Genomic DNA, 25,731 nt, shown 5'->3' with positions numbered 1-25,731 from the left:
TGAAAAAGCTAAGCTGGAAAAGCCCCCATTAACTTCCATACTTGGTGCCTTCAAGAGAAGAAGAGGCAAGGTAAGGGGCAGAAAGCCAGGCTGCCTGCCAGCCTTTGTGCCCAAGCCCAGCCTCGTGGCAGCGGCACTTCACTGTGTGAGGCCCAGGACAGCGCTTCCAGCAGAAGAGATGGAGACAGTTGCTCTTGGTGAGTGGGAAATGACAGATTATTCCAGTGAACTCCTGCACCCTAACCTGATGTGAACTTCTACAAAAGCAAGTTGATGGGAACCTTTCAGTAGGTGGCAGCAGAAATATATTATCAACCCAAAGGATTCCTTTAGGGACACCCCTTCTTGGCACAATTCCCCATTTAGAGCAGTTTCCAGGAGCACATTGCTCCAGGTCAGATACTGTGCCCTAACCAGGCTATGACAGCAGAGTCAGGTCAAACAGAGAACTCGGGGAGGGGAAACTCACACAGATCCTGAAAACCCCCACGCTCTGTTTCAGCGGAAACGTCCCTCACCAAACTGCCTCTTGCAAAATGTGGTAAGTTCCCTCACCCAGAGCCTCAGTTTCTGTGGTCCCACAGAGCTGGTGTGGCTCATCAGGATTCCTCCTGGCAGGAGGACTTTTGCAAAACCACACCACACCTTTCAGCTCTTGCAGTCCTGGCCAAACAAAGCCGCTTTAAAAAGAAAAATAATTTCCATAAATTTCAAAGACAAATCAGCAACAAAAAGATGGTGTCAGCTCCCAAGCAGGCAGCATCCCCACCCAGTCAGACAGCCCTGAACCCAGAGCAGCTGCATGCCCACCAGCAAGGCACGAGGGATGGAGCAGGGGGTGGCCCAGGCAGTGGGGACAGCAGGAAGCGTGACGCGAGGGCTGCCCCGCATACCTGGAGCAAGGTGTGGCTTTGTTCAGCTGACTCAGGGCTGGGTCAGGCCTCCAACAGGCAGGAGCACGCTTTCCAAATAATCGTTTCCTGTTCTCCCCAGGCGAGATGGAGGAGGAGATGGAAGCAGGATGGAGGTTTATCGGGCACAGATAATCCCCCTCCCCAGAGCTGCTTGGCACAAAGCAGCCAGGAGCCACTGCAGGGGCCTGGTGACTAAGGCAGGGACAGCAGTGCTGGGTTTGTGACTAATTATTACTCATGCAAGGAGGAATTTGGAGAGGGACCCACATCCAGCTCAGCTCGTTGCTTTGGATACTTTTGCAGCCATAAGCACAAAGGAGAGCTTTGACAATGAATCAGACCCTGCTCTAAAATGACACTTATCAACCAACTTGGTGTTAAAATGATTTCAGTGTGACCATACAGGCAGCTTAATGCTAATCAGAGGAAACAAGAGATGTTTTCAGGCTCAGATGACTAAATGTAGGTTCCTGGATGGACAAAACCATTCAGACACAGCAGCAGAAGTGGTTTTTTATTAATACACAATGTGTTTCACTTTCCTCTGAATTACAAAGGAATGTGAGTGTACTGGCAAGAGCTGCTTGAAAAGTTTTCTCTGTTACGTTGTTTTTAATCAAGAGTAATCCCCTCCCCAAAAAACACCCTAAAACAAGTTCTGAGATGCCTTTATTTTGAAAGCATGTCTACAACTAGCCTCTAAAGAACTTAAAAGGAAGCCAACAACCTCATGTTAATTATTCTCTTGCTTTTAAAATCTACAATTATTCACCTAAAAATAAAGGTAGGAACAGTGAAAGCAAAGTCATCAAATTCCAGTTCTTCCTTCATAAAGCCTTTGCCCTCTCAGCTGGTTTGTGTGCTTACTTTGCAGTCTGTAGTACAGGGAAGACTAACAAAGAATTACTAATTAAACAACTGTTTGCAAAAATCTGGGAGTTTGAAAACCTGTTGCAGTGAATGACTGTTGCAAATGAGAGCAATCCAGCCTTGCCACTGCATACCCACACACGCGTGATGATATAAACACACGTCATTGCACTCAAATCAGCATTATCCACAACCATTCTTCACAAAAATGTGGTGAGACATTAGTTTTTACAAGCCATCCTAGGCCTAAGGTGGCAGATGACCCCTCCAACCTCTCCCCTTTGAAATGTGAGAATCTCTTTCCCATGTGCCTCTAAGATTCCAACATTATGTTTTGCAACCAGTGACTTGTGCACTATTTAACACATGACAAGCTTCTTACACAATTTTCAAAGCAGAACATACTGTTATTTGATCTTTATCTAACAAATTTAACGTAGACTAAGAGCCAGCTTTTAAACAGATCCACCTCCTTCCCTGCAGATACTGAGGAGCACTTGCTGCCTTTAAAATCTGGAAGGTGCTGGCTGCACACAGATTTCCATCTGTCTGATGAAAGGTGACAGTCACACAACACAGAAATACCCATGAAGTTCAGCTGTAAGAATACAATCTTTTTGCCACCCTCATTTTTGACAAACAAGACAAGCCTTGAGGCTTTAAACATTAAAAAGAAGTGAAGTGAATGATTCCTCACAGCTGTGAAGGCCTGTTCTTCATGTAACCATCTGCAGAGTCAGTTTTGGGAACAGAAAGAATTAGAGCAGCATTAGCTATGCCCCAATTCCTCCAGCATTTACCTTAAATTGTGTGGCCCCAGTCCAATGTCAGAGGGCCTCTCCACAAAGCAGGATTTTGTGCTGGCAACATTAACTGAGTCCATTACACTCTCAACCTCCTCAATGTTTTGTCATTTTGAAGCCCATTTTCCTCATTGCTCAGAGTAGCTTTCATTTCAAAAAACAGGAATGAGAACACAGATTCTCCTCCCTGTAAGACAGACAGAATTATAGGGGGAAAAAATTGAGCTTTGGCTACTCCCTTCTTAAAAACAAGGCTCTGATGGAGGGCAGACTGCTGGTAACAGCTCTGCCCATGCAGGCTGAGCTCTGCTCTCCCACGGGAGTGCCTGTGGATGCTTCACAGCTGACAGGCAGGCAGCTGGACCACCCATGTCCTCAAAAAGCAAGCTAAGCCTGCAGCTTTGCAGCCTGAAATACAGGAGCAACCCTCAGTGAGGGCACAGACTCAGATGCGGGATGACACCAGCCAAGAGAGTCAAGATGAAACACATTTCCCAGGAACGTCACCAAGTCCAAATGTGTGTCCAGAAGGACCTGCACAGACATCCACAGCTGCTTCCAACAGCCAAAGCCGTGCAAGATGCCTGGCCTGGTCCCCACCAAGGATCTGTTGAGGCTCTGCACCTCATCTTCACCCTAACATCCATCATTTGTAGAGATCCCAAAGCTTCCTCCTAAAATGTCCACAATTACAAATGTTTACAAGCCCAGATACTAATCCTACATGGTAAACTCACTTCCATACACCACTTGTCCCCACATAAGGTATCCTGCCTCCCTCTATAGCAAGCAGAGGGACTGACCTTGCCTGTGCACACACAGAGAAACAAGGGGCAACTTCAGTGACAACCTGTGTTTAAAATCCTGTTACGTGCACACATGCCAGCTATGGAATGAGGGAACAGCACCCTCATCCAAAGTAGAATCTGCTCCAGGCTGATGCACAGAGAGTTATTCTTGAGGCTTCCCCTCTCCAAAGCAAACAGGAGCATTCCTTATTTCCCCCTGTTTAGTTAAAAAGCCCACCATACATTCTTGGGCACTGGCCTACCCCAAAGCAAACCATGCGATGAGAACTTCTGCGCTGTAAATCCCTGGAAGAAATTGGTCTAACTTGGGAACAGCCTAACAATTGCTACCTTCTGATGAGCCCTTCGTGGTCTGCAAAGAGCACCACAAATCTCAGGAGACTTGTTTTCACATCGTTAAAGCCACCCACAGAATTGGCCTCCATGCTGAGGGTTTCAGTAAAAAATGAAGGCAAGTTGCCACCGGAGCACGTCGAGGCGGGGGAGCAGGTCCATCCATCCCAGCCATACCTGCCCCAGGCTCCAGTGCTTCTCCCCAGCCACACCTCACCTGCCCAAATCTTTGTTCCCACAGGGGAAGAAAACACTGCTGTGGCAACTGTCAGAGCCGACTCATCACGGGGGGAGCACCACCTCTCTGCCTCAGGGCTGCAGCAAAGCCATTTTTAAGCTTCCAGAAAAAGAAGATTAGAGAAATGGAAGCCACTGTGCTCAGGCAACACCAGGGAAAAAGTCAGTGATCACCTTAAGGCATTTCAGTGCAGTCACTGTGTAACTTCACCAGCTTTGCAAACATCACCTGAGGCTTCAAACATGGAGCACTGCAGTGTTTAAGTGCACAGTGTTCCTTCCTCCACCAGGAAGGAGAGCAAAGACATTTTCTGCACGAGATAGGGAAACTGGACATGGTGTTTTAGGGCTCGCATGAAGGATTTCTGAATTAGAAATCAAGCCTTTAGGTACAGCTTTCTTGATTGTATTTTCTACTCCAGGCAGCCAGAGAAGAAACCAACCAACCCTTTATCTCAGCAGCAGTAAACTTTCAGTCTCCCACAGGCATGTGAAAGAATTGCCTGGGAAAACAAGCACACAGCTATGTTGTGGTCAGAGTTGAAAACCAAAATCCAATTCACCCAGAAAGCTGCAGGTTGCTTTTGCCCTTTTCCCGAAGGAGCTAAATTCAGTGGCAGCAGACGGAGCTGCCCAGCAGAGCCTCCCCCTTATTTGTTATTTTTAGCAATTTAGTCTGACAACGCCTGACAACTAAACAAGCTGAATATAGCAGGAGAGAAGGGGACTATCAGATATTATCAGAGAAAGCACACAGTGATAATCACTTTCTCCACCCCTAATGAAGAATCAATTTTCCATGTCTTTATAACATCATAGAGTTTGTTCTTTTTAAAATGCCACATTTAAAAACAGAATCCATCTAGCCCTACAATGGAAACGGATAACATTTCCTGAAACAAAGCATTGTTCCACCCCTCACATATCATGTTTCCTTAAAAACAAGGGAAGAAAAACATTACTTGGTTTTTCTCCTAATACTGCACAAACATTGCTGAGCTAAAAAGAGTCTGTGCTCATCCCTTTAGAATGTTTTCAAAATAGATTTAACACATACCCCTTGCACCGTGAAACACAACAAGAATTTGATAGTATCAGGACTGGAAAAATCCAATGGGCTCCTGTGAAGCAGGACATGTCCCATGCTGGTGTGTGAGGGAGCTGATGGCACCAATCTCTGGAGTTTTGGGTAAGCCAGCAGGCACAGCTATTGTGCCAGCAAGCCTGGGCAGTGTGTTTGGATTCCAAAGGATTAGATACAAGTTGTGAAGTTCAGAATGCCAGACAGATGCATATGGAGTTTACAGGCTGAGAACATTGGGGCTCTCCAGCATGGAGACTACAAGGTTGTATGGAAACCTCATAGAATCTTCCAGGACCTGGAGAGCCCTACAGGGAAGCCAGAGAGATACTCTCCATCAGGAACTGGAGTGACAAGGAACAATGGGTTCAAACTGAAAGAGGGAAAATTTAGATGGGAAATTAGAAATAAATTCTTTACTAATTGAGGCTGGTGAGGCCCTGGCACAGGTAGCCCAAAGAAACTGTGGCTGTCCCATACCTGGAGCAACCTGGTCTAGTGGAAGGTGTCCCTGCCCATGTCAGAGGGGTAGAGTGAGATGATCTTTAAAGTCATCCAAACCTTTCCAACCAAAACCATTCTATGATTTCATATATATACTTAGATACATTCATGACCACAGATAGATGCAGCTTTAACAAGCAAGTTAAAGACACCTTTGGTTTTCTTCAGATAACTTCTGCAGAATAACTTACTGCCCCCTCATCCACACCCAGACTCCTTGATGCTTATTTTCCCAGCCCTTGCTTGTTCCAGCCCTTAACAAGGAAAGGTCTGGCTGCCCTTGCTGCAAGGAGGCCCAAACCAGGAGTATCCCATCAATTTTGTGATGCTGCCTTGAAAAATGCAATGGAGTTCAGAGGAGAAACCCATAAGAGGGAAGGGAGGGAAAGGCAATGACTGCAATCATGTACTGCAGTGGAGAGTGTCAGAGGGAGAAAAGGGACAAAACTCCTCACAGTTTTCAAAGTCCACTAGCAGCCGTGAATGTCAGCAAAACCAGCTCACACCTCTGAAGTGAGTTAAAGACACAGTTTCAAGAACAGGCAGATGAAAATCTCCTTGCTGCACAGCTGGATGAATTTCCAGAAGATCTCAGCAGTGAACCCAGCCCTCTGTGCTGTGCTCCTCTGCAACAGCACCAAGGTAGAGGAGAGAGCATTTCTCAGATTCAGGCATGTATCAAAAAATACACATTTCACAATCCCTTGGCAATAATGTCATCACAGCAAAGCACAATTGCCTCAAGCTCAGCTACATGTGCAATGAGATCAGCCACACCATAGGGTACTGGGGGATTACTCTGACCAGCCTGATTCAGCTGTGCAAAGTGAGAAATGTGAGTAAGTCATAAGGTAGTTAACAATGTAAAATATAAACCTAAGCTTCAAAACCCTTCCAGTTTTAATAATGAATGGAGAGATGTTTAACCTTTCTTGGTTTGATATTTATTTTACAACGATGCAGTGGAAGTACAAGGTCACAAAGTTTCACATTCTTTCCTGCTTTGGTCACAACTTGTTTTCAGGACAGCAAAATCCCCTGCTCCTGTGATAAGTGCTCGCTGAGTGGACTCAGGTACTTCCCCTGAAATCTCAGTTTCCAGCAGCTGTCAGCCTAAGTGCTTGTCCTCTTCAAGGGGGAATCCCAGGCCTAAGGAAAACCCTCTTCACAAAACTGCCACAGCCAACTGGAAGGAGATCAGTTAAAAGATGACTTGAATGTTTACTTAACACAAACTTTTGAATGTGCTGGTATTCTGAGCCTTACTACTCATGATTGAAAAGAAAAACCAACCCATGTGGCAGCCACCTTTCCACTCCAACCACCTTTTGAGACAGTCACTATTGCTGGAAACTTCAACTCAATGACCATAACCAGAGACTCAGCAATGAAGCAGAAAACACATTTGTGAAGCAGCCAGTTCTGAGGCTTTGTGTAAGAACAGCAAAGGTTATAATTTGTGGGAAATTCCACCCATTCTGCTGAACTCAGTGATCGGGAAGTTCAGGAGGTAAGATAATTCCCCACCAGGAACAGGAAGAAACCCAGATGGCACAGCTGAAGGGTACAGTAGCCAAAAAGCTGACCACAGCCCACTGGAGCTGGCAGCAAGGGACCCCAGGGGCAGTTTATAAACAGGCTGCCATCCACGTTCCCCCACCCCCAAAGCCAGAGGTGCTGCCAGCCACATTCCCCCACCCCCAAACCCAGAGGTGCTGCCAGCCACATTCCACCTGCCTCCAAACCCAGAGGTGCTGCCAGCCACATTCCACCTGCCTCCAAACCCAGAGGTGCTGCCAGCCACATTCCACCTGCCTCCAAACCTAGAGGTGCTGCCAGCCACATTCCCCCACCCCCAAACCCAGAGGTGCTGCCAGCCACATTCCCCCTGCCTCTAAACCCAGAGGTGCTGCCATGAAGTCCTCCACCCCAATTGCAGGGCTGTCTTTGCATAAAGCCACTGGCATCTGGTATGGCTCCAAAGGAGCAAGGATACAACTGCTTTTACCATATAACCATAAAAATGACTATGCCTTGCCTGCACACCCCCTTAGATACACAGCCTGTCCACAGAGCACTTATTTGACCTGTGCAAAAAGAGTTTTTGTGGGCAGAAACAGAAACCTATTTAGAGTCTAGCACAGGCAACACAATATCTGGGGATGGACTTGCTCCACAGCTCCTCAGGCAGACTGAGTTTTAAGAAGGGATTAAAAAAAACATAGACTCAACTGCTGCTTACTACAAGTAAGTAGGAGACAATAGAGAAGGAACTGCGTGAGTGAATTTTAACACAGACTTCCTATTCCTACTTGTCCTTACTTATTTGGTGTCCACATCACTTTCTCCAAAACAATAACAGATGGGAAAAGCAGCTTGACACAAACTGGTCTTTGTTTCCTCTGTCATTCCTCAAAAAACAAGAAACAGGAGTTTCTATCTATATTTTAGGAGAATTTAAAAAAAAAAATACACACTAGCAGCCTTGGAAAAGTACATTTTGCACTTCTTCTCAGAAGAACTGTAAGCTGTAGACGCAGCCACAAGAAGATAGTCAAGATTCTCCAGATAGCCTGTTTGAGCACTGGAACTTGCACAGACACTACTTTCTATTTCCTAGATATCCTTCTCTGCCTTGAATACTCCAACCAGATAAACACAAGAACACAGAAGTGCTCTGACCACACTGTCAAAACAAAGTCCCATCTCCCCTCAGATCTGCTCTTCAACAGCAGTCCCAAGCAGATGCTTAAGGGCAGAGTGTAAGGACAGGGCAGGCCTATACGGTACTTCCTCCTCATACTTTCCCACCCTCCAGACATTTTTAGTTCAGGAACTTCCTGAGCAGGATGCCATTTCTACATATTTGGTAATTCTCGATGGATTTCTCTTCCATGAATTTATGCAATTGTTCTGAGCCAGTGTAACCTTTAAATACCCACAGCATTGGCGAAAATTTGCATCACTTATCTGCTGCAAATAAGTACACAAATATAATTTTGCTTGTTTTAGACCTTGCTCTTACTAATCTCATTTGAATCCCTCGCTCCCAGTTTTCATACCAGGGCATAGAGCAAACAATCAATCCCTACTGGTTTGTAGATCTAGGAAAGGAACCAAGTAACTTTCGTGGAGGTTACTTGTAACAGGCTCTCTGTTTCATCTAGTTACAATCCTTCAGCACCAGAAGTACCAGACAGAAACAAGAGATCAACAAAGAGCATCTTTTTGACCTTTCATGTTTAACTTTCATCATCACTTGCTAAAAACTTACCTCTAACTCCTTAATTTTCTCTTCGGCTATTCTCTGTTTTTCTAAGAGCTGATTATGAATCACTCCTTTAGGCTGAAGAATAAACCTACAAATACAAAAGAAGAGACAAAAAGTTGGGTGCTTTTTATATAAGTGCTCACCAGCTGTGCACTAAGTCAAACTAGAGCCACCTCTGCTAAGCGTTCATCCTCACTCCTATGTTCTGGACAGAGACAATGACAGCTCTGGCAGCTCCCAGAGCCCACCAGGCTGGCCCCAAAGGCTCACCAGTCTCACCCATGCTCTGGGAGGATGAACATGGACACACAGAGATCTCCCTCTATCATTCAGTGTCCTTGAATGATCTGGAAGCAGTTCTGGCACACAGCCACCAAGGGGAGTCTGTCAGCACCTTCCCTTCAAAGGGATTTAAATCAGTTGATGGCACAGAGTTAAGGAAGACTCTTGACAGGTAAGAGCTGTTTATTAAGGGCTTAGTGATCATAACGTAAACAAGCCCACACCATAAAACCAAAGCTTTCCACAGGGAAATGCTGAGGGAGTTGGGGTTGTACAACCTGGAGAAGAACAGGCTCCAGGGAGACCTTACTGCAGCTTTCCAATGCATAAAAGTGAATTACATGAACGACAGAGAGAGGCTTTCTACCAGGGTCTGTCACGCCAGGCCAGAGGCAACAGTTTTTAACTGCAACAGGGCAGGGTTAGGTTGGACACAGGGGAGCAATGTTCTAGACTGAGGATGGTGAGGTGCTGGCACAGATGGTCTAGAGAAGCTGTGGCTGCCCCATCCCTGGAAGTGTCCAAGGTCAGGTTGGACACAGCTTGGAACAACCTCGTCTAGTGAAAGGTATCCCTGCCCATGGCAGGGGGTGGGACTGGATAGTCTGTGGAAAACCTTTCCAATCCACACCCTTCTGTGATTTGACAAAACAGAGACAGTGCCTTCAGCAGAAGCTATGGAACTCCCACTTCTCAAGCCTTGGCTTTAACCCAGCCTTTCACTGATATCCAAATTTCTACACTTTCACCAGCCAAAGGGTTTTGGTGGGAAGTGGCTGCTTTTAACTGAAGTTGTGGCCACTGGTTTCCACTTGCTCTGTTTTCAATTGCCAAAGGGATTTGAAAGATGCATCCATAACATCTGAGTCCTGCTTGCCAACAAGCAGAAAGGTGCCTGCCTCGCTCAGAGCAGCCCCTGAAGGAGCACCAGCATTCAAAGCAGCTCTCCAGCACGTAGCACTGGCATTTCACAACGAGGTAAAGGACAACTAAGTTCAAACGAATTTTAGGAACCCTCCATGGTTGCTTTTCATCCTTCCAGACATAAAGTATGTACAAGCAGCATATTCACCCCCTTCCCTACTTAGAAAGTCCCTCAGGGGATTTAGAAGGAGCCTCCATGGGTCATACCAATGAGGTCAAGGTCTCCTCTAGCACCAACTAGGGTCAGTCTTCCTGCCAGGTGACAACAGCTCATGCTTCAGCAGTTAAAATGAGCAGATTTAGACAGGGCAGAATCAGAGTGCATTCCCCGTCTGCTACAGAAAAATCTGAAATCAGTTTGCAGAGTCATCTCCCACGACAAATGACATTATTAACGTGTTTGCTCAGTGCCTGGTAAACACAAACACGGATCTGCCACTTGGCTGCAAACCCAGTGCCCTCTGCATCAGTAACCCAGCCAAAAGGAAAAGTACCTGCCACACGCATTCCTGAAATGCATGGGAGGAAAACCGTGGATAATTATAATAGTTTTCCAATTAAAACTCTCTTTGGGGCTGCTATTAACTGCACACAGAAGTGCCTCCTCCTCCTCCCACTTCTTCCCCTGTTCCGCTTCACCTCCTCTTCTCCACAGGAACTTCCGCCACATCTTTTATGTTGCAATTTTCTCAAATCTTTCTCATTTTTTTCCCCAGTCTTGGCTCATGCTTATTGCTGGCATCATCTTTCCTCTCTGTCTGCTCCTGTTCTTACCAACACAGCTCACTCAGACTCTCTTTGTCCCTTCAACCTCCCTTCCCACTGGGAGGTGTCCCCACCATTCACTTGCACAGAGGGGATGGTCTGGGGTCCTGGCATGCAGCAGACTGCTGAAACAACAACACAGCTGATTTGTGAAAATCAAGTTCAAGACCACCCTTCTAGGAAAGAAGATATTTTCATTGCTGTTAGATAGAGAGACTGGATCCAGCCAGAGAAGAGGTACTTTTCAGGACCACCAGTAAACACATCATTCTGATGTTCTTACCTAAGGCATACAACACCAGAATAAAAAACATTAGCCTTCACACACACACCCCCTGTAAACTCAAATTTTGCCTTGCTTCTGCAGTAGCTGCCATTAGTGAAAACCAAAGCTGCAAGATGCCTTCTGTACACAAAGCCATCAGTCCCTTCTCACGTCACTGCTTCCCTGAGCCTGCCTGTGTATGTGAACGTTTCCTGAATTATTTCCTTTTTTGTGGGGGCAGCATAGAATACAATCCCTTCTCATTTGCTTCCCCAAATTGTACAGGAAGATTGATCATTTTGGTTTCCCTGACGTCCCTGGTCTGAAAAACAAAGTTCAACAGCAACACAGCTTGAGCAATTTTCCCCATGCAGCTGGGAAGGTCCCTGCTGGGTGACAGGCACTGGGCGATCCTGGCTGGCTCAGAACTGCTACAGGCACCAAAACCTCCAACAAACAACTGGCTGACTTCACTTTTATTCTGCAAATGTCAACAGCAGTCATCAGGGAAAATATCCTCCCTCCCACCCTCCTGCAATGCTCTGGCAGACAAGCGACAGCAAATTAAAATTGGATGGCTGAAATTAGCACTGACGAGACTTATTTGGGCAGCTGGGCACAGATACAACCACCCCAATTTTGCCTGCTATAAAACAGTGGGCTGGAACCTGTATCCATTCAAAAACTTGCTCAGAAGCAGACCAGATGTCCCTGACTTGGGCAGCAGCATCCTGCAGGTCTTCACCAGCACTGCTTAAAGCCACCTGGTTGAGTTCCCTGCTGCAAGACTGCAGAGTTCTCAGTCAAAGGTGCTCAGGTGCCACCCTGGAAGCTGCCAAAGCCAGGTTTTTGAAAGCTGAACTATAAATCCACATCCACAGTTAACTTTTTAAATCTGTGGCTTTTCTTTCCAACATATGCAGAACTCAAAAAATGCAAGTTTTTAGCATCTAGTTTGGATACACACATTATGGAGATTTTGGTCAAAGCTTTTACCTAAGGAAATAATGTGGTTTATGGTAGCACATGGAAAAAGCAGAAGTTTGTTCTGCTCCTTAGGTAAGAAGTGCTGCAGGGCACTTCTAATAAATCAGAATTTAAATTTAATCTAAGTTTCATTTTTCCAATTACCATATGTAATACATCAACCTGATGATTTTTAGGCTTTTTCCTCACCAAGCTGGAGAAACAGGGCAGTGTAATTCTGCTACCTGGTTTCAGTTAGATGTAGTTATATTATATACAGATTTTCAAGCTCATGAAAGAAGCACGGTACATTCTGATGACTTAATTCTTCCCTGAGTGAATTTGTAAACAAGCCTTTCAAACACATGAAGTTAAGTCAGTGCCTGGAGGTTCACCACCAGCTGAGAGCTGGCCCCACATGAGAGTCACCGAGCCGAGGAGAACCTTTCTGCTCAGTGGTGCAGAGCCCAGCAGGTGACACAGCTAATATAGACCCAAGAGATGCTTTCACAGCTCTGCTGGAGTTCATGGGAGGCTCCAAGCCCCCAGAGTTTGTGTGTTAAACTAGGATGGAGCTAATCCACAAGAAGACAAGCAGCAAACCAAGTCCTTCTCCCAGATGTGAGAGCTCCCCTGTATCTGCCTGCTCTCAGCAAAGAGTCACAGCACGCACTCAGAGACCTGTCAAACATGCCACCTACACTATCAAACATGAAACAGTGATTCAGAAACATACTCAGCACCACAGTGGCAATTACAAAGTTTAGTAACAATCACCTCTTCACAGAGAAACTTTTCCACTGTTGTTACATTAACACCAGAAATATCTGGGTCAGAATGGACAAGTTTGTCCCATCTCACCTGGCCACCCAAAGAGAATAACTAGTAAAAACAGAACAGGGGTTGCTTATAACTTTTCCAGTGTCCATAGATTATGGTGAAAACTCAAAAAAAACCCCAAGAAAATTAGAAATGAAAGCTGCAGAGAAGGGGGGGATCCCTGAGGACAGCAGTGTTCAGCCAAACCTGGGCTGCCAACAAGAACAGCTCCGCAGAGCAGAGCCAAGTGGTTGCCAATCGACTGCACCTACATGCTCAGCCTCCCAGGGACTGCTGGTTCTCAAATGCAATATGAGAACAAAAATAGGGCACAAGGGAACTGAAAGAGAAACCTTGCTCTAAATATTCTCACTTGTTTCTATTTTCCTCCCTTTGGTAGCTCCACACAAGGAATTTTGTTTCCCTAAGGCAGAGAAAGTGGTTTATATACACTCTCTGAAGCACACTGCTAGTTTCTTTCTAGGGAAGGGATCTCTTACCCCCTCACAATTCTAATTTTCTATTATAATTTTCATTTGATCAGTGTTTTTATTGCACTCTCTGATGCTCTGGCCTAAATGGCTTTCAGACTCTGTTAAGGTCAGCAGTGCTGCCCACTTCATCATCTGTCTGCTCCTTTGTGTCACACATACACACCCACAAACTGATGAATGTCCAGTGTAAGTAATTCCATAACTCAGCCTGTTTGCACCAAAATGTGCTGTTTACTTGACTTTGAGACATAATATTAGATTCTGAAAGATTTGCCTCTTAATGAATGAGGTTATGGAGATATTTGTTCAGCACATGCCACTCTTCATTATGACATACAAGTCATTAAAGTTATTAAAGGTGGAGTCACAGTGATGCTCATAGTTCAGGTTTTCCATGAAGAATCCCTACTTTCAATTACTTGCAACTGCAACAAACTTCAGCCTTTACAACTGGAGCTTTCAGTGGCAGGCAGCTGTCCTGAGCATGAGCAGCCTCTCTCTCCTCTGCCCTCAGAGTTAGGAAATGTGGTCCGAGTGTTTCTCCTGCCTGGCTTGCCTGTGGAAGATGTCCAAGTATTCAAACCAGGAGGGAAGGAGCCCCACAACAGGACACCCTCCCAAACAGTCTGCAAAGAAGCTCTTTCCACTTGGCTCCACATAGATCCCTCCAAGAATCAGGGCAGCAAGAGAAGCCTCAGCTTTTCCCCTGCCAAGATGGGTACGCAGCTCTGTGCCTAATTCCAGACAGACACAATTTTACAGGTACATATGTCCAGTGTTATTTTGCCAGAATAATGATGAATGGCAGATCTATAAGTCCATGCACCTGGCTCCCAGCTCACATAAAGAGTCACTGTAACTTCAGCTACATGGTTCTCATTCCATTTGGGAAACCCTCTACAAAAACTGAAAAGAAAACAAACAACTTAGTGCAAAGCCATGACATTATTTTAACATGTTTACTGGATTTCTAAACAACTTAATACGTTGTGGTACATCACAGCAGTGTTTACATGGAATGTCCTACTCCTTGAAACCAAGTGCTTGCATTAGACCACTCTGTGAGAAAAGTCTGGCTTAGCCCAGTCATGCATTTTTCTATTTAAAGATGCCTTTTAATTCTGTACTTGCACTGCTACTCAAGCTTTCAGCAGACTCAGTAGGGGATTACTGCTTTTTAAGTACTGTTCAAAGCCAGTGGAAGAAAGGCTTCCAAGGAGCTGATCCCAAGCAATCCAGCTTGATTGAGCCAGAACCAGCTGTGCAGAACTGCCAGCACCCAATAGTCCTCTTCTACTCTCCCAGGACTTGCTGGTGCTTCTATAAATTATTCTTTATGCAGCTCATACCAGGCACAGTTTATACCTCTCCAAGTTTCAGTTTTAGTCACTCTAGATGAATTACTCAATTGAAAACAAGACAAGGAAGCAATATTAAAGAAAAAAAGAAGAAAAATCATCACTAATTATAGCTTGTGCTGCCACCCTTCATGTCTAAGGGTTTCAGATTTTTTCAGCCCGATTTTGAATTTCCCATCAACAGATCATATGCCTTAACTGGAGCTGGTTCAGAACAGATGGAGTTTGAACAGATGAGTTGAAACTTTTCCTATGTTTGCATTTATTTTAGTGGTCAGTTGTCTCACTGGGTCACCTCAATATAGCTGACCCTAACTATTCCCCCCACATACCTTAAATCAAAACAAATCCCGCAGCTTGTGTTGGGAGGATCATACATTCCAAGGAGCAGCAGTTTATAGCTCATATGACATTTTACTGGTGCTCTGGAGAGGTGGGTGAGCACCAGGAGCTGTTTGGGCAGCAGACATCCCCAGTGAGCAGCACAACTTGTGCAAAGCCAGCCTGACACACCGGAGCACGCAGAGGCTGGGATTAGCCGAGCTGGACATCGGCCAAACTGGGTTTACATAGGCCCCAACAAGGGTAACTTTTACTCAGATGAACATTTGTAAGCCATAAACCTATTTACTCTAAGGAGCTAAAGGATTTGAACAAAGAATTCCACGCCCTTTGCTTCCTCAAAGCTCGGCACGGGCGTGCCCAGCCCCACGGTGGGGTTTGGGCTGCACTTCAGGCCATGTTTACATTGAGCTTTCACTTTTTTTAGGGGGCATCTCTCAATAGCTCCAGCATATTACATTACCTCAAGCCAAGATAGTAACACAGCTTGCAAACAGCAGTTTCTGCATTGCCAGACACTTAACTAGATGGTAGATTTATACCATTGTTCATGTTTGGTTCTTTAAAAAAAGACATCAGGAATATACCTCGAAGTGTGGATTAAATATAGCACAATCCAAAATAAGAAAATAGTACTGTGGTCTGCTTTTAATGAGCATCATAAATTCTTTTTGAAAACTCAATTGACATAAATGGAATTTAAAAAAAAAAAAAGCAAGCAAATTCCTCCTCTCTATCATAGAGGAATTCATAACATTTGAGATTAAATCCATATGGGAAAACACTGCAAGAACAACAGCAGTTTGTGCAATTGAAATCCCCATGAGTGGTTCTTCCTCACTATATTCCCAATTTAGTGGTTTTGTCTTCTAATTTTGTTTTCATATAATTTGTTAGCATGTAGCAATGATGAGCTGTGGCTTATTTAAACCAAGGGTACTCAGATGACTACAACATGCCAACCACACATGCACCTCAAATAGATTTTTTGCAGTCTGGGTTGTACCAGATTTAAAAGTTGCCAGAAGCAGAAAACAGAAACAATTCTTCCAATAATAGGAAGTCAAAATCCATTTCTAAAATCTGCTCTATTTTTTAAGAATTCCCCACAAATTCCTACGGAAGAATGCTAAAAAAAAATAAATAAAACTACAACACCACATGGATATACATCAAGGAAAACAAGGAAATGCTGGTGTAAGCACCCTGGTAAATAATCCTAAAGACATTTCTATTTTAATTTTTTTCTTATTGATAAACATTCTGTGATCAAAAAGGTGAACTTCACAGTAGCAAATGAAGTGACATGAAGACACTGCTATACTATGACACACAAATTTATGCCCTTCTCAGCAGCAGCCCTTCCCTAAGAACCTGTAGAGGAAAACTGGTAAAATCAAGATCCAATTTTTTTGAAAAGCAAATCCATCCATAGTTGCAAGAGGGGGAAAAAAAAAAAAAAAAGATTTCTGCTTTGCCTGGAAGGAAACCTTTGAAATGCAAAGTGAGGAGGAAGACCCAACTTGTGGATAAATAGCACAATCTTGGCTTCTGCACATCCCAAATCCTGCTACAACAAAGCATCAAAGCACTACAGAAAACTTCACAGCAGTGGACACAAAGAAAACTGAGCCAAAAGAATTCAAGCATAACACTAATAGACAGATATTTTTGGACTCTGGAGTTAAATTAGCTAGCACTAAAACAACCACACTGCTGTGTCCTAATCAGCAAGTTTCGTTGGCTTTTTTTTTTTTTTTTTTTTTTTTTTTTTTTCTAAATTGGCTGAAACATTCCATTAATTCAGCAAATAGTTTTCAAGAAAACAAAGTAAGAATTCAAGACAGAAGTTGTCTTGCACTTGGTTTAAGATTTGATGCAGCACTTTGGTTCATTCCTGCATCTCTGAATTAAAATTGTGTAAAACTGAGTTCTCATGCCATAGGACTGTTTTTTTCATATTTAATTCAGATTTTTAATGCAGGGGTCATGAATGAACCTCTTCTTCTTTCAGGCTTTGAACAGGTGACAAGGCCATGATGTTCAGACTTAGATTTCTTATTTCTTTTAAGGCTGTTCCACCTAAAATTTATATATTATGCTGGCATTCACATCCCAGCTCAGAGACTGACCGGGCATGTCCATCTGACAGCTGTGGGTCCTGAATATCCTGTCACATCCTGTCCTGCCGGCTGAATATCCAAATATCCACTGGCTCCACATCTGGAAGGGCATCTCCAAGCAAGACAGGAGTACAGCAGGGACCTCTCAGTATTTCTTCGGGCCAGTGATCTGGACATCCTTCTCTGCTGCAGGAAAGCCACATCCTCTGTGCTAAACCAAAGAGCCCTGTATTCTGAAAGAAGTGCTCTAGAATTCTGTATTTCTCTAAGGACTCGCACCCCTGATTCCAAAATTTTCTTCAGGAAATGGGGGAAAAGTTTCAAAATACAGTACTTTAAATCTACTAAATATTAAAATAAATTGAAGTTGCTTGCTGTTTCAGAATACCAGAGTGACATTTTAATTGCTTGGAGAACTTCAGAAATCAGTCAGTCATGCTCCATAACGGTTTTGCAAAGTCATACGGCACAGCAAGTCACAAAAGCACGAGCAGTATAAGCTCCTCAGCTAGATGTGTCTAGCACACATCCAAAGAGAACTCTAAGCCACTGAAGAAAGAGATGGGCTGTATTTGCAAGAGAGCTCAGCTTCCCTGTCTCTTTGGCAGGGACAAAGCCAAGGTGCCTTAGTACAGCCCTCAGTCCACAGGAGTCCAACCTGCAAATGCTGCCCTGAGAGTTTCCTGAAGGCTCTGGCATTTCCATGACAGCACACTGCCTCTGGCTCACAGTACATCAAACTCCCTCTTCTAGCAAAAAGAGCAGCCTGCAGGAGCACTCAGTCTCCCTTCTGATCCTTATTCTTCTCAGTTTAGGTTTCATCTCAGGTTTACTCAGTAGCTCCTTCCTCTGTGTTGTCCGGGTAACAGGTAGGGAAAAAGTTAGGGATAAAGAAAAGAATGGAACAGACTTGTGTGAATATCATAGTCCTAGTCCCAATAGAAAAATGTTCCTAAAGAGTTAAATGTCCTCAGGCAAGGGAGACAAGCAAGAGGAAAAGCTGTATTGCTAATCTTCTATCACAACACCCACGCAGTAGGTGGGGGACTATAACCAACAGATTTATTTCCAGTAGGGATAAGTAAAAGACCTATTTTTATTTTAAATTAGCTAGTATTTTTATTGTAATACTCTTGCTTTTTCTGCTTATGTATTTCACAAACACTGACTTATCTGAAGTGTCCAAGTTCTCTGCCTAAAGCTGATTCTTTAAAGAAATGCAGCTGTTTCCTAGAATGGGGCAGATAGACATCTTGCATACAAGTCATGGAAATCTTTTCTTCTCTGACGTTTCAGTATTGCATGGAGAAATTATGTAGAGCAGCAGGGCAGAAGAGCTATAACTGGACCAAATATCCAGGAGATTACAAATGAGCAACCCTGGGCAGCAGGAATAAGATCAAGAACTAAGAGGGGGCAGGGCAGTGGGGAAGGAATGTGTTTGGAAATCAGTCAGTTGGAAAAGGAACCTGTGCCCAAGAGAACAAGGTCCCTTTCTGAGCTGGAACCAAACCCAGGAGTCCAGATTCCCAGTATCTCACTACTGCCAGCAGTAACCACAAAGTCCATGAACCAGCTCTGCTCCTCTCATGCTCCTAATTAACCAGGAAAGGGACAACAACCAACTCCTGCCCCTTACTTCACAGGCAGCAGTACAGAAAACTACTGCATCACCCCACATGCATCATTCTCATTTTTGCTTTCTCTAACAGCTCTCTAAAAAGATCTTCCAAACTTTTACAGGCCCACTCACACCTAACAACACTGTGAAGATCATTGTTCGGGCTGCAACAAAAGTGAGTTGTTCAAAATCAGGAAAAACCTGAAATAAATACCAACTGTGTAATGGAAAACCTTTTGGCTTATGCCCATATAGCCTTTGGTTCCTCATGCACCAGCTCCCAACAGCTCGTTCAATGTGCAGTGGTCAAGTAGCTGGACACAAATTTTATTTTCTTCACAGCTCAGTGACTGATTGAACTTCTCCACACGCCAGACTTACTGTGGAAAATAAATCCTCCCTTTCCCAATAGCTACATGCAGAAACTTTAGGTTTATAAAGCACATATTAGAAAGCAACATGCTGGTCCCTGGGACTGGTGGCAGCACCTGTCAGCTCCTGGGCAGCCAGGCTCCAGCGCCCAGCCCGCACCGAGCCCTCCCCACGGAGCCATGGAGAAGCCACTCGGATTTCACACACCAGCCTATAGTTAGCAACTGAACCACCAAGGTTAAGCCTGGGGTGTCCTTCAGCTCTTTGTGAGATTTTTGACATGTGAGCGGGGAGCACAGGGCAGCTGCTGAGTTCTGTGCTGGTACACACACCTCACACACACAAACAGTGAAAATGCAGCTCCTGCAGCTTTACCCAGTGATGTGCAACAGGGACTGCTGCCTTTGGGGTTCAGTAAAGAGCTTGCAGTCACTGATCTCATCTACAAACAAAACCATGAATCACAGTAAAAGCAAGAACACATTTAAATCCAAGGAATCATCAAGAACATTTAATTTTCTCAGGTTTCACCTGCATATGGTTCAGCCACCAAAAATTTGAACCACTCTTTCAAAAAAAATTTTAAAATTCAAAATCATGTTATTACAGCTGTCCCATAAAATACTGTAATGGCACAAAGTTGTTTCATAGGGACAGCTGCAATAATATATTATGCTTGCAGAAAATCTTGAGCCAAAAGTTGTGCTACAGTATTTGCTTGATTTATACTTATATTTTCTCTTTTAAGTGTTCTCCCATTTGCTGTACAAGTAAACTGATGATAAAGCAATATCAAACCAAAACTGACTGTCTCTTTTGGCACGGCATGAAAACCTGCAGCACTCTCCTCACTGTGCCCCACGCCAAGTGCCAGACATTTTTCTTCTGTAAATAAGGATCTTGTCCAGGTTATGGGCTAGAAGAATGTAAAGGGAAAGGTCTGAAATATTCAGACAGAATTCTGAAGCTTAAACATTCAGCATAGTTCTCAAAGCAACATGATGATATCAGTTCACAAATAGCTTAAGCAGAAGTCCAGCACAGTGGTAGCTGTCTCAAGCTACGTAACGGGCCTTTCAAAAGAGTATGAAGTAACAGAACTGAAATGTATTTGGCAAGATGCCATCACCCAGATGAGATCCCAGCCTCAAAGATACGTACAGTACACAGCAATTCATCAGCTCATACTATGTGGCACTGACATTTCTTCTGTCAAACCAAAAATAGCTTTAGCAAAAGTTAATTGAGCCCCACATGTGGAGCTCAGTAAGGCCTCAGTATGTTACACAAACTGCAATATTTCACCAAAAAAAAAAGAAAAAAAAAAAAAACAAACCCAAGTTGTGGAACAACAAATGAAACTTTCACATTCATCAGCAGTGAAGGGAAAGCCTTCTGGGAAGGAAGGATACTCAGGATAGGGGTTCAGAAAATAAAAACCACACAACTGCTTTCCAAGTAGTGCAAAAGGAAGTACCCAAGCAGGCAGGCTTCCTCCCAGGATGCAACACGTCACCACAGTTCCTCAAGCCTTCAAATTCCACGAAGACCTGGAGTATCTTGTCCTACAGAAGGGTATATGCTAGCCCTTTGCATACAGTCCATCCACCCAAGCTGGCAGAAAAACACAGAAACCCTATCAGAGGCCAGATTCTAAGCAGCAGCTTAGATAGGTCAGAGGGGGAAAAAAAGGAAATTAAAAAAAAAAAAAAAAAAAGTTAAGGACAGGAATAGAAGCACAAAACTTACTTCAAGCATTTACTTATTCAAGCAGAAGAACCCTGATAATCAGAGTTAACAGTGACACAAACCTCCACCCTTCCTGGATAACTGAAACCCTTTAGAGCTCCAGTATTTCCATGCTGGACTATGCAAATGAAATTAAGACAGCACAAATAATGCCTTTGGTGGCCAAACTCATGTCCATGCAGGACATCTGCTAATCTACTTCACAGAACGTGGCTCTATGTCCAGAAGACCCACAGTGACCACTTCCTTTGGTCTCCAGTGGAACACAAGATGATTGACGACCCTTGGATTTTAACTCCTGCTCAAGGGTTGCTTTAGCCTGTTTTGCCAAAAGCCCAAATTTCAGCAATAAATTCTCTGCTAGGGGTTGGAGTGGGCTGCAGGAAGTTCCTTGTGTACTTGGTGCAAGCTCTCTGCACCAGGAAACAAATCACACCAGAGCATCACTGTCAATTGGCAGGGCAGCATTAGCCCTGAAGCCAGGACAGGCAGGGCTCACAGAAATACCTTATCCAGCTTAAGCAGGGAAAAAAAAAAAAAAAAAAAAAGAATGAATGAGTAGCATTCAGAAGAGGAGCACTCTCTTAATCTGTATTTGCATAGCGACTAATACAACAAAGCCCATGAAGAGTTCAGTTTTTAAACAATATCACAATGCAAATATTTTCCTGCTGGCGCCTGTGCCATCCCCGAGGAGCCTCACACCTGTCTGGAAAGGGAAGGACAGCAGGACTACCCAGAAGACTGGGGCTCCTGCACACAGCAAGGGTAAATGGTTTAGCACATCAAGAAGGTGTCTTACTCCTAAGGAGGAGGCAGAAGCAGAAATGCACTTCAGACAGTGATGAAATGACATCTGCTTCCTCCATCTGATTCACAGGCAGGATTATTTACCAATAAAGACTGACACTCTTGCATTTCTAAAGTACCTTGAGGGACTTCCCCAGTCCAAAGGCACTTTGGACTTTCAAAGTTTGAAAAAGCTTTAGAAAAACATGTTGACTCCAGAATTATCTTTTACTCTTCATCTGTCTGCTCTGTGACAAACCCAAACAGAAAAAAAAAAGCCTTTTGAGACATTTCATGACTACTCCAAACACAAGTGTTTGCTATATCTACAGCCTGCCTGGGTCAATCAGTCACCTCTTACAAGAGACCAGAATCTGTCTCTTTTGGATGTCACCAGCATCCCCACCAAACCAAACATTTAATGCACCTACTTGGAAAAGTTTATTTAGCAGGAACCCAGCCACTTTGAACAGCTCCATTAGCCTGGGTACAACTCCCCTGAAAACTCTCAGCAAAATATAAAGTACACACCATTCCTAGCTTCCCACTCCTCCCACCTCCCTACAACTCAGCCTGGAGATTGTGCGGGCTGATGGAGGAGGGCACTTGAAGCCTGACCTGGTTCACTGCTCAGTCCTGTGATCACCCACTTTGACACAAAGAAGGTGGGGTAAACAGGGTGGGGAAGAGGTCGATACAATCACCCCTTTTGGCAGCAGTCAGAGCAGATCCAGTATTTCACAAACCACATCCCGAGTTGGGCTGTCATCACTGTTACCCAACTCACATGAGACAAAATCCTATTTCTCAAATCAGAAACACAGAAATCTAGTGTGATATTTGTCAAGCAAGCATGTGTTTCAGATTTGAAACCACTCTATGTGGTGAAACCTCTCAGTATAAAGACCACTTTATAGGGTCTTCTATCAGAGGCTGGTGAAATCTCACCAAAGTGCATTTCAGAAATCAATCAAAACACCTCAGTCTGGTTTAAGGTGTTTCTTCTGGCAGCCATCCAACACACAGAAACATATTTTTAAAAGTGCACTGGGAATATCCATACCAGCTTTATGGTGGCTTCCAAGGGTTTGAAAAAAATCCAAACAATGACATTAGATCAATTCCCTGGCACGACATTGCAAAGGACATTTCTGTAAAACATCTGTGCCAGAAAAACCCTGAGCACAGGAACTATGCACAGGGGGTTTTCAAGGAGTTGGACATAAACTACACTGGAAATGACTGACACTGGGCAGTGTGAGGGGCTTCTCACAAATGCCATTTGGCATTAGAGTACCACTCTGCTAGTTGAAATTACAAACTCCCCAGAAGTGCCAGAGGACAGCACTGGGGCCAGGAGCTGAGCCAGCAAGCACAAACACACAATGCCAATGTAATTTGTAACAGCCCCTCTTCCAGGCAGTCAGTACCTAACACCAAGAGGTAAAGAAATAAGCCTCGCTGCATTCGCAGGCACATTGGTGAATTTAAAAATGAAAGAGCATGAGAAAAAGGAAACAAGTGAACGTGCTGACAGAAAGCTGACATGCTCTTTGCGAGGGGGAGAGCCTCCTGCCCAGGGCAACAGCCTTGGGGCTTCACAGAGACTCAGGCTGGGAGTCTCAGAATCACAGAATCAATCAGGTTGTAAAACACCTCTGAGGTCACTGAGTGCAACCTATGACCCAACATCACCTTGTCAACTAGATCATGGCATTAAGTGCCATGTCCAGTCTGTCCTTAAACACTTCCAAGGATGGTGACTTCACCACCTCCCTGGGCAGCCCCTTCCAATGTTTAATCACCCCTTCAGTGAAGAAATTCTCCCTAATGACCTACCTAAACCTCCCCTGGTGCAGTTTAAGACTATGTCCTCTCATCATTTGTTACCTGGGAGAAGAGCCTGACAACCACTTCACTCGACTCTCCAGTCAGAAAGTTAAAGAAAGCAAGAACGTTCCCCTCAAGCCCCTTCTTCTCTAGTCTGAGGCCCCACAGCTCCTCCAGCCAGTCCTTGTGCTCCAGACCATTCCTCAGCGGCATTATCCTTCTCTGCACACGCTCCAGCCCCTCACCGTCCCTCCTGAGCCCAGGGCCCCTCTCCCGGCGCACAGAGCAGGGTGTCCCGCTCCGGCCGATACTCACATCCGCCCCACGCCCTCGTACATGCGGGTCTCGTCCACCAGCATCATCACCTCCGTGTCGGTGAGATGTGCGTGCTTCTTGGTCTTGGTGAGCTGTTCGATCTGCAGGTCGGCCAGCTTCACCTTCTGCTGCGTGTCCATCACCTTGGCCTGCAGCTCCGAGAACGCCTGGCCAGGGGAGAGCGCCGGGTGAGGAGCGCGGGGGCACAAAGGCCCCCGGGATGCGGGCACGAGGGGACCGGCCAGCCGGTGCCGCCGGGACACGGAGGGGGATACACAGTGGACAGGACACACGTTGGAAGGGTGGGACACAGGGAGAGAGGTGATGAAAGAGAGACACACAGGCGGGGGTCTCGTACCTTCTTGAGCTCCAGATCCACGGGCGCCGCCATCTTGTCCGCGCACGGCGCATGCGCGGAAGGGCGGGGACAGTCAGGGCTCCACCCGCGGGCGGGACGCGCTGTGGGACCGGCCTTGACCCCGGCACTGACCGGGCCGGGGGATGCTGTGGGACCGGCACCGGCACTCACCGGGCCGGGGGATGCTGTGGGACCGGCCTTGACCCCGGCATTGACCGGGCCGGGGGATGCTGTGGGACCGGCACCGGCACTCACCGGGCCGGGGGATGCTGTGGGACCGGCACCGGCACCGACCGGGCTGGGGGCTCCCGTGAGGGCTCCTCGCACTAGGTGCCCTGTCGGGCCGGCCCCGCCTGGGTGTCCCCGGCCCGGCCCGCGCGGGGTTGATGAAGGCCCGGAGTGGCTGGAGGGTGAGAACCATCGCTGCCTTAGCTGGGAATCACAGAATGTTAAGAAACTGCCCCCCTGCCCTGGGCAGAGACACTTTCCACTATCGCAGGCTGCTCTAAGCCCCAATCAACCTTGTCTTGGACATTCCCAGGGATGCGGCAGCCACAGCTTCTCTGAGCAACTTGTTCCCATCCCTCACCACCCTCAAAATAAAGAATTTCTTCCACATACGTAACCCAAATTTTCCTTCTTTCAATTTGTGCCTATTACTCCTTGTCCTGTCACTACAGTTCCTGGTGAAAAGTCCCTCTCTGGCTTCCTTGGAGGTCCCTTGAGACACTGAAATGCAATGAGTTCTCCACTCAACCTTTCCTTCTCCACCAGAACAGCCTCAGCTCTCTCAGCCTGTCTTCATATGGAAGAACCTCCACTCTCCTCTTACCAACTTTGTGGCTTCCTCTGGACTTGTTCCAGCAGTTCCATGATTTTCTTATGCTGGTAACAGCAGAACTGCACAAGATGCAGGGGGAGAATCACCTTTGACCTGCTGGCCATGCTTCTTTGGATGCAGCCCAGGATCTTGTTGGCTTCTCTCTGCCTCAGCAGAGCCAGCAACTCCCCCACTCTCACTTCCCCCCAGGGAAGAGGAAAGAACTGGTTTGGAGGTTATTTTTACTGCAAAGTAAGGAATCATTCCTGACCCACTGTATAAAGTGCTACTTGCTTGCGTCCAGGAACCTGCAATCACCCCAAGAACAGCTGGGATTCCTCTCAAGAGAGGTATAAGCCCACTTCAGGCTTTTTTTCTTTTTTTTTTTTTGCCAAAGCATTAAACCAGCATAAGATGATTTGGTCAGAAAGATAATCCAGTCCATCTTCCAATGGACCAGGTTGCTCAAAGCCACATTCAGTCTGGACTTGAATGTCTACAGGTATGGGGCAGCAACAGCTTCTCTGAGCAACCTGTTCCAGTGTCTAAATGCCAAATGTTGCCTTAAAACCAAGGACCATTCCCGCTTGAATGGATCAGTGGCCAGAGTGGTTTTGGCCATACCAGATGCAGATTTGCTTGATGAACAGATACAAACATCACACCCCTCCCAAAGCACCAACTGGCAAAGACAAAGAAAGTCTCCAAAATAATCCA

The 25,731-nt window shown here is 45.4% G+C and overlaps 1 protein-coding gene across 1 annotated transcript in view; it reads right to left on the bottom strand.

Annotated features, from left to right (window-relative positions):
* PFDN1 (prefoldin subunit 1) overlaps positions 1-24,275 on the bottom strand; it is a 31,262-nt gene extending 6,987 nt beyond the window's left edge. The window contains exons 1-3 of the mRNA XM_056502552.1: positions 24,195-24,275; positions 23,837-24,003; positions 8,826-8,910 (exon numbers count right to left, since the gene is read on the bottom strand). Of these exons, the coding sequence (XP_056358527.1) occupies positions 8,826-8,910; positions 23,837-24,003; positions 24,195-24,227 (285 nt within the window). The 5' untranslated portion in view covers positions 24,228-24,275. The remainder of the gene's footprint in view (positions 1-8,825; positions 8,911-23,836; positions 24,004-24,194) is intronic.
* Between the last annotated feature and the right edge of the window lie 1,456 nt (positions 24,276-25,731).

Source organism: Oenanthe melanoleuca, chromosome 13, assembly GCF_029582105.1.
Source record: "Oenanthe melanoleuca isolate GR-GAL-2019-014 chromosome 13, OMel1.0, whole genome shotgun sequence".
Classification (NCBI taxonomy): domain Eukaryota; kingdom Metazoa; phylum Chordata; class Aves; order Passeriformes; family Muscicapidae; genus Oenanthe; species Oenanthe melanoleuca.
This window is presented reverse-complemented; position numbering and strand designations above follow the sequence as displayed.